The sequence below is a fragment of the Phallusia mammillata genome, chromosome 1 (assembly GCF_965637545.1).
Source record: "Phallusia mammillata chromosome 1, kaPhaMamm4.hap1.1, whole genome shotgun sequence".
In the NCBI taxonomy this organism is placed as follows: Eukaryota; Metazoa; Chordata; class Ascidiacea; order Phlebobranchia; family Ascidiidae; genus Phallusia; species Phallusia mammillata.
Window position 1 is genome coordinate 2,208,871 of NC_137252.1, and position 9,672 is coordinate 2,218,542.

A 9,672-nucleotide genomic window follows, 5' to 3' on the forward strand; every position below is an offset into this window, starting at 1 on the left:
AGCATTTAGTGGGTTTTTGTAGCCAGGGAGTCTATCTCGTTTACAAGTAGCAAGAAACCATAACTTCAGTTTTTCCTCCCCATCTGCACAAAATGTTCTTCATAATTTTTGTTAAAATGTGGTTTGTCCTATTTGTTATTCAGTAACAGACATTATTCCTTTTTATGTTTGTTTGTAGGTTTTTGATTGCCACCGGATCATAGGTCTTGTAACAAATCGCTGAACTGTTTAGTTACTAAAGAGCCTGTGATCTTAATCCCAAATCTATGTGAACTTCTCGAACACATTTATTTTATAAACGAAAAAAGTTATTGGAGTTGACAAAATATTTGTAAACCACAGTTAAAGTCAGATGTCAACGTGTTTGACTATTTTAAGTATGGCTTAACCGGAGTATGACACATTTCGACAGTGTACAAAGCCACTACGCTTCATAGCTCGAAGCCGGAACGTCTGATTTCCTCAGGCAAGAAGCAACATTTGAAGATGTAGCGTGCACAGAAACATGTTAAGGCCGTTGCATCTTTATCTTTTTCGCAGACTTTTTACGAGCATAAAATGAGGTAAAGTTTCCAACCGTAAGTTTTATAACCTCTGATCTTTGTCGCAAAGCCTTTAAAAGTTTATGAAACCATTAAACCTTGTTTACCTTCTGTCACACAATTGATTTTGCTGCTAAAACCGGGGTATTTCGGCCGAGGAGTCCTTACCGTTTACAAGTAGCACGAAACAACAATGTCAGTTCTTCCTCCCATACACAAAAATATTTAAATAGTTTTCCGTCTGTTTGGTTTCTTACGTTTTATTGGCGATTACATTTGATCAAGCAAAGCTTTTCCGTGTTTTTTATGTTTTCGATTTGCTATAAAAGCATGAAATGTCGTTCGGATAAGCGGAAGTCTTCACTCTAGTCGAGGTATTGGAAGTTTTGATCTAAACATATTCTGTTCTTTATCGAAAATGCATTTCACTTGCATTGTGGTTTTGTTTATGAGTTTGTCTTCATTTCGTTTTGTCATATCGGATTGCATAAGTTAGTACGATACGTGTTTGTTTGACGAAATGTGCATTTCATTCTTCTTTTAACAAATTTCTGATGGATTTCATTTACAGAGGAAAATTTGCAACTAAAGCAAAAAATTACTCAGTTGAACAAGCAAGTTGCTTTGCGAAATTTCAAACCAACTGTACCAACAACAAGTGAGTTAGATAGATAGGCATGGGTTTAAAGTAAACTGTTGCTTCCAGGCATAATGTAATGATAATTATAAGGCAGTTATTGTTATTGGATCAAACGAATATCAAAGAAAATTAGCATTTTTAAGGGTATCATCGTGGTACCTCCACGTAAATCACAAAAATACTTTTATAATTGAACTGTGCAAAACTTTAGCCAATATCGTCAGTATGCTATTGTATGTACTACCGTCTTTCTCTTTTTTATGCTAACTCGTTTCAGATTGTTCGTTGACTCATTTTGAGTTTCCACGTTATGGTCAAGCAGAAGATTTCGTCTGGTATCGGGGGTACTTTCCCAGGCTTACCAGCGCCACCATGTGTGGATGGTTTAAAATAACTCATAATAATATGACAAACATTTTTATGGGTTATGCGAGCAAATTTTACCAAAATCAGTTTAACATTGGCATCACAAAACCATCAAGACTAGAAATTCATATTCAGCATTATTTGGACGAGTTTGAGTTGCCTGATCCCGAAAAGTTGGTGGGTTACAAATATTTTTGTATGAATCAAGTTTTTGTTTTGTTTGGTTCCTATAGTAAGCTATAGCTGCCACAAAACAGGAATAAAAATACGTTGCATCAAACCAAATGTTATTTAGAATCATGTTTGCATCTGGTTTGACTCCGAAAACGGTATGATTGGAGCTTACATTAATGGTGAAGAAATGGGACCCAAAAGTTATCCTGGATATGTTGTCCATGGAGGGGGAAGTTTGATTCTTGGAATGGACCAGGACAGAATTAATGCTGGAGGTTTAAATCCGAATGAATGTTATAGGTAACAAAATATATATTTTTCTCTCTAAATAAGTTATATAAGTTATGTATATTTGTTTTGTCTTTGTCAGTGGAACAATCGACAACTTTATGATCTGGCCTCGTGTTCTTACCCACGTGGAAGTACTGAGGATCGGAGCGTTTTGTGAGTGTCCGGTCGACCACGCTGTTGTCATGACAACCGACCGCGTCGAGATGTGGGGGAAGAGCAGCTACTCTGTTCCGACCGAGTGTCCTCTGATGGTCGTTTAATCATGCTGTCGCATTTTTAACTATAATACTATCCATGATGAATGAATCATTATATCCCTAATTGTCGATTGTAATAAATGTAATGTGATGTAACGTGATGTAATCTTCTTTACGCTGCAATAATTTAATTCAGAGAAACGCATTTTTTCTAAGATTTTGACAAACTTCTCAAAACACACAAACAGTCTCCAGCACTGGCCGGCAACATTTTAAACACGGCGTTACTTGATGTGATAATCACTCACCGTGCCATAATTTTTAAGTGCTAATAGTGGTTTGTGTCGGCTGTGGAAACAGTATGCGAAGGATTCGTATTTATAGAGCGCGTTTTAGTGTCATTGAATCATAACAAAGTGAAAACAAACGGTAATAGTGTTATTTTATCTAATTGTACTTAAATATGAGGTAAAAAATTACGCAAAGTGCCATGATAAACAACTTCGACTGCAATTTTGTCACTTGTACAAGGGTTGCCGATTCCTGCTCTTTGTTTGCTTCATAACAATTTTGTAGTTATTTAGACAAAATAAGTAAAAAATCCATTGCAAATAAGGCTATGGATTGTTTTGCTTGACATTTGGAGATACGTCTTTGCATGGAATTAGGTTTGGTATAAATATTGCTGTATTTAAATTACACCATAAAACATTGAAAAAAACTTGAGATATGTCCTTATCGTCGTTGTGTCGTTTCCAGCTATATTTTTTCAAAATCCGTAAAGAACTTTTATTTTATTTTTTATTTTTACGCACAGTATCTCATACAGAAAGTGACACAAGAGACATTGTTGGAATCATTATATCAAAAGTCTTGGAAATAGGACTGTCTGGCGCATTAATAACCATCATGACATAAATGACAACAAAGCGTAAAACCGCTGTTTTTTTTATTTGAACTAGAGAAAAACAAACAAAGATTTTTATTATATTGTAAACCCCCAATTAGGTCATTTTAGTACAGGTCGCTTCATTTAGTCTCGTTTTCACGTGTAAAAATGTCTGTTTTTTTATCGTTATGTCAGAATCTTTACAAGCATGGCATGAAGCCAATAGAGCTTTATGATATTCTAGCAAAAAAAAAACAACTTCCTGGGATGAACAAAAGTGTGTTTTGCGTTATTTAACGCTAATATTCGTATTACAAAGCAGTATAAAAATCTAATGCATTGTTGTGCAAGTTCTTGAAAAATGTGACGGTCCTTTATCACGCTCTTCTACAAACTACACCATGTTCTGTTTACAAACTGCACATGCTTATCAAGGCACTGTAGGAACCATTCAGCCAAATATAACTGATTCGTGACACTGCGCGTGAACAAATTCACAATATATCTTTTGTCTTTTTTCAATGGCAAACAAGGAAATTTGACACATCAAAGTATGATGCATCAAACTTTGATAATTGCTTAATGAAAACAGTACGTGCTCATGTAGGGGGAACTTTTGCAAAACAACTTCATTAAATAGTAAATTTTGACATCAGTGTATTCACGTTTAGGCAACACACTTCATTACACATAAGGTTAGGTACTTTTGCTGTGATTCCGAATTAACCAGCTCACGTAACAAATCTGTCCGATTAAGTCAGTTTCCTTGTCAACGCTGTCAATCAACCCGAATAAACTCTTGATGCGGGAACAGGATACTCTAGGGCTAACTTCCTCATAATTTCCAAAGATATTTCATGACAAAAAGTTTAACTTCTCGTGACCACGGGGCGATGCTGATTATTTTTATTATAGAAGCGGGTTAATTACCAATATGCTGCAGTTATACTTTACACTGCAGATTTTCCATTCGCTGCTTGCTTGAAACTGCAGTGAAGCTCCTTTTTCTTGATGTATTGCTTTATTTTACTGGACGTTAAAAAGTTGAGTTATAGGTGAGTTGTATTAACGGTGAGTGGTGCAGTTAAAAAGATTATGATCTAAACATAAATGTTGAGAGATTTTTTAACTTCTAGTGCTTCGCTGATACAAAGGGAAAAAACTTGTTTTTAAAACGTCACAAGAGCTGTCAAGAAGGCATAAAGCAACACCACCTAATGTATAAACGCTAACGGTTTAAGTTAAGGTAACTTGTTATCGTTGCTTTTCAGTGAAATTTACTTCAGTGCAGCGATTGACACAACCTCGAGCAGTGAGACACTTCCTTATTCCCTCACTCGTATTTGGATGACAGTGTCGGTTACGTTGTTGTAAGCTAGATCCGAATTGCAGCTTTCAAATGTTTGGTACAATAAGCAACCTTTTAGTTCACAAAAATATTATCATAACAATACAGTGGCATGCAGTGCTGGTTATTACATGGAAATGAATAGTTACGTAGATTAATAAGTAGAAATGTTTAAAATTTGTAATTGTTAGTTTATGGTTATCGTTAAAATGAGTTTGTTGGCGTTAGTTTGACGAAAAATAAAAATAGGCAAACCCAAATATTTTAAATTACGAATCCGTATACATTTCACTTTAGAAGGCTAGTTATAAGACAGACATTATTTCGCAAGCCAGCCTTAGTGTCATATTTCGTGCATGCAACAGTCATCATAACTCTATAACTATCATGGCGCTAATTTAATTTTAACATGTATAGTTGTTTTGTCGCTATTGCGCGTTTTTACCTAATGATTTATAGTTGTCAACGACGTCCATATTTTGTCACATACATTAATTAAACTGAACAAACTGTTGTTTACGCGTTGCTCACTAAGTCTGGCATTCATTTTGTCGAAGCCATGACATCAATAGGTGGGTATCCATATCCATGTCCATGTCCATGTCGATCTAAAACCATATGGAACTTTCATTAAAGTTTCCAAAAATATCACAAGCATAAATATTTTGGAAACGGATTTATCCAGATTTGCATACACATTGTCCTTGTTGTCTGTGTACCAGGTCAATAAAAATATTTTGCAGGGTAAAAATGGTCAGGTTTGTGCTGCTGTTAACTCTTATAATGTTAATCAACAATCTACAGTCAAACAGCTTCTTTACTTATGGTAAGCAAATTGTCGTTGACATGCAATTAAGCCTTTTCATTTTAAATTAGTAATTCTAGGCGTGTTCTGGAGCCGGTGGTAGCATAATGTGAAAACATATCATTTATATGTTCTAAGTTTAAAAAAATGCTCAATAATTCGCTGGTTTTACATTTAAGTCCAACGTTAATTCATTGCTGATATTTATTAACTACAACCATTATAATTATATTGTAAGAAAAACTTTAATGCAACCGATAATGATTTTGAAGAACTCTAAGCCTGTTCAAACCACCGCAACAAGCTGGTGTTAACCAAAAACATAAACACCGCAACTGCTGTTTTAATGCATTACTAAACATGGTTGCTTTCAATCTAAATATTATACATATGGTTTCGGGTTTATTTTTGGAACTGTGACGTTTAGTTACCTTCTTCAAGAACCGATATTTTTTGCAGAACAATGTCGATTTAAGCAGCAAAGTTGCAACGCTGGAGATTCCATGTGTGGATGCCCAGCATCAAGACCTGACAACAATTCAACTACATTTAATGCATCTCAATGTGCGCCAGTCGGCGGATGCGAAGACAATAACGTAACTGCGACTTGCAGTGCAAACCAATACAAATGCGGCTGTTTTCCAAGAGACAGTAATTGCATGCATGGGCTGGGATGTTATGAAAAGACACAAATGTGTGATGGCATCTACGACTGTTTAGATGGAACAGACGAAGTGAATTGTACTTGCCAAGTTGATAAGTTTCAATGTGCATGTTATGAAAGTAACACATGTGTTGGATTGCGTGGCTGTCTGACAAGCACGAAGGTATGCAATAGGATTGATGATTGTAAAGATTACAGCGATGAAGTCAACTGCCCTTGCTTGGAAGATGAATTTAAGTGCAAGTCTAAACAGTGCATCCCTTTATCTTTAAAATGCAACGGAAATTTTGACTGCGATGACAGCAGCGACGAAACGAATTGCACATGTAGTGGTGATCAAGTAATGTGCGGGTGCATCTATGGTGAAAGGATTTGCCCACCAACTGGACAATGCATACCTAACACATCAGTGGCCGATGGTACATCAAACTGCATGGACGTAAGCGATGAACCTTGCGACTATTTTTCCCGAACGTCTGAATTAAATTGTTATTACAGTTTAATAAACTGCACCAGTAAAATATCCATGAAGAGATTTATGAAGCACCATGCAAACAATTTTACACATTGCTTTCAGCATCACCGAGCGTGTGAAGGGCACAAAGACAAAATGTGTACTGATGACTACTGGATTTGCAACAAGCCTCAATGCCATTCAAAGAATTCACCATCCACACCTTCCGTATATTATCAGGATTATAACAACAACATTCAATTTGCATTGTTTGCTTTTTGTCCTTTTGTAACTCCAGCCGATTACTACATTCATGCATACCCGAGTTTTAAATGTCTTGGATATTGGTTAACATTTCCATGTAGCTTGCCTCAAATCAATCTCTACGATCAAGATGCCCAGTGCGCTGACAAATCTGATCTGTGTTTCGTCAACGGAGAATTCCGATGCTTCCTTTGCTTGGACAAGAGACTGGTGATCTCAAAGAATCAGGTGTGCGACGGCGTGATTGATTGCTACGACCTGTCAGATGAATGCTTGTGCGAGAATCAGAGCGTGTGCAAAGCTTTGCTTGGCGATTCCCAGTCAACTTGTCCACCAGGTCATCTGCACTGCTACAACCAAACAGATTGTCTTCCAATAGACTCTGTCATGTGCAACCAATCTGTGAACTGCTTGAACGCGTATAACATTAAATATTGCTATCCACAAATTAACTTGACTTTATGCACTGAGAGGGGGACATTTGTTGTAGCATGCGATGAAAGACCTGAATGTTTAAATGCCACCGATGAATGCCGTAATTGCCCAAATAAGCCAGCGTTTTGCAACGACATCCAATTTATGTCAGATGCGGCTCAGTATTGGGTGTGTGATGGAATACAGCGTGGCTCCCACAACGAATCAGTTTGTCCGAATCGCTATGTTTGCAGCAGTGGCACTTTCATGAGCATTGACGTCATGAAAGTTTGCGATGGAAACTACGACTGTGACGATAAATCGGATGAGGCAATGGTCCGTTGTAAGGACAAGAGATTTTATTGTCTCAATGGGAATCCACTGTCAGTGCCCATTGCTGACAAAGAAGACGGAATCAAAGACTGCTCGGACGGCAGTGACGAATGCCCACATGTCAGCTCTCGTAACACAGTTTTCTCCAATCAGAAAGAAATGATTGCCAACCCTATTTTAAACGCGTTTATATGGATCATGGGTATCCTTGCATTGATTGGGAATTTCATAGTAGCTACAACCGTCTTCAGAAAGTCATATATGAACCGGATAACAGATAGTTGTGTAAATAAATGCACTCAAATATTCATTGTCAATCTATCAGTTTCCGACATGTTAATGGGAATCTATTTACTTGCTGTTGCTGTCAAAAGTGTCCATTTCTCTGGGAATTATTGTTATTTCGATTCTGAGTGGCGTTCAAGCACACAATGCTCAATCCTAGGTGCACTGTGTGTCATTTCATCACAGACTTCGGCATTAACCATGGCACTAATATCAGTCTATAGACTTGTGTCTGTGTGGAAACCATTTTACACTGTGTCACTTACACCGATGTGGATTTTGTTGGCCTGTTTTGTTGCTTGGTGTGTTGCTTTTGTCTTTGCCATCATTCCCACAGTTGATTTTGCATCTGGTTACTTTGTAACAACAATCTGGTTTCCTAATTTCGTTCACAAACGTGATTTTGTTTCTTTTGAAGCTGCAATGCTTTTGGCACAACGTATATCACCCACCAACACCACCGTGCTATCTTGGCATGACGCTAAACGAGTCATCGACATTAACATGTCAGGGCAATCCATCAAAGGAGAGTTTGGTTACTACGCCAAAACAAGCGTGTGTTTGCCGAGACTCTTTGCTTCAGAAAGCCATTCAGCTTGGGGATATTCACTGTTTATTATCACAGTCGATTTTGTCTTGTTTATTTTCATGGTAGCCGCTTATGTCCTTATTTATCGAAGGAGCAATCGCATGGCCAAGTCAAGAAACAATGATACCAGCTCCAAAATGCAAAAGCGAATATCCAGATTGCTTTTGACCGACTTCTGTTGCTGGATTCCGATTTGCATGCTTAGTTTTTTGTCGCTTGGTGGTGTAGTATTGTCGGACATCGTATATGTGCTTGCAGCTGCGGTGTTGCTTCCGATCAACAGCGCCCTCAATCCCTTGCTTTATTCATCTGTGATTGACAGCGCAGTAGATAAATGTAAGAAATTACGTGTGGCTTCTGTGGGCCGAAATTCTGGTTAAGTCGTAACCATGTGACTCATCGTGAATTTTTTTTACAGTGTCCGACTAGTGTCTAAGATTTAACGATATATTAAAAATGCCTTTCTGTTTTGCCTTCAACCAACGAAGTGCTCCCTTTGTGTATACTTGTTTGTTATTTTTTTTACGTTATGTTGCTGTAACTAATTTTGTTGCTTCTAATCAATACATATTTTGAATCATAAACACCATTAGTTTTAGCAAAGAAATAACAGAACGTACCATATAGAAAATACCATAATACCAGTATTTGCTTTACGCTCCGATCTTTTGCAGTGCTCTCTGTGCTTTGCAAAAGTGGCCAGTTTGTAATTTAGTTCATCACTGAACAGAGGCACTTGCTAATTTGATTTAAGCAGCTGCTCGCCGTATTGGCTAATTAGTTCAGAATATTTGATCCTTTACTGCTGAATTAAAAAGGGCGAGCTTTTTGCCTCTACTTAAATCGCTAGAACAAAATTGCAGTAAGACAAACTTGTAAAAGTAAGTGGTGTCTTGTATTTTATTTCTATGTCGCATGTTCAATGGGCCAAAAGTTGGTATATAAGGTGATGGTCTGGATATAACGATGTGGTCCTTTATGACATACGACTGGTTGATGTGGTAGTTCATGACTTTTAGAAGTAACCAGCGTTGGTATAACGCAAATTCGACAATCATACTTTTCACATGATGATTAGTTCATCGGATTATGTATCCATCTGCACTCGCTGTGTGTGAAAATGAGACAATAGAGATAGAGAGATGAGTTTATTTCGCTTGGTGAACATAGCGGCACAGTAGCACCAAAACAATCACCAATGAAAAAGCTGCGCAACGTTAAAACGTTATTGAACGCAAAACAGTGAATGGCACAATTGCTTGATAGTGGCTGAACGCGCTGAAGCTACACCGTATTAAAAGGCGTTATGTGACTGGGGCTCTCAAGAATATAAGGTCCGCGCATTGTGGTAAACACAACTTGGTGGTAATGTTGGTGGAACAAGTCGATGGGCTCCATAAACTAAGCCCGGGGTGGG

The 9,672-nt window shown here is 37.5% G+C and overlaps 1 protein-coding gene across 1 annotated transcript; it reads left to right on the forward strand.

Annotated features, from left to right (window-relative positions):
• Positions 1 to 1,587: 1,587 nt before the first annotated feature.
• On the forward strand, positions 1,588 to 2,273 carry LOC145209284 (neuronal pentraxin-2-like). The gene is made up of 3 exons (XM_080079549.1): positions 1,588 to 1,725; positions 1,844 to 2,022; positions 2,093 to 2,273. Exons 1-3 carry the CDS (start codon positions 1,588 to 1,590, stop codon positions 2,271 to 2,273), a joined length of 498 nt encoding a protein of 165 aa, XP_079935675.1.
• The last annotated feature ends 7,399 nt before the right edge of the window (positions 2,274 to 9,672 follow it).

What these genes read in the sequence shown, in the direction of transcription:
- LOC145209284 (XM_080079549.1), top strand. Translation starts at nt 1,588, where the DNA reads ATGACAAACATTTTTATGGGTTATGCGAGCAAATTTTACCAAAATCAG. An exon ending in TGCCTGATCCCGAAAAGTTG is followed by an intron (nt 1,726 to 1,843) that starts GTGGGTTACAAA and finishes AATGTTATTTAG; the next exon opens with AATCATGTTTGCATCTGGTT. An exon ending in AATCCGAATGAATGTTATAG is followed by an intron (nt 2,023 to 2,092) that starts GTAACAAAATAT and finishes TGTCTTTGTCAG; the next exon opens with TGGAACAATCGACAACTTTA.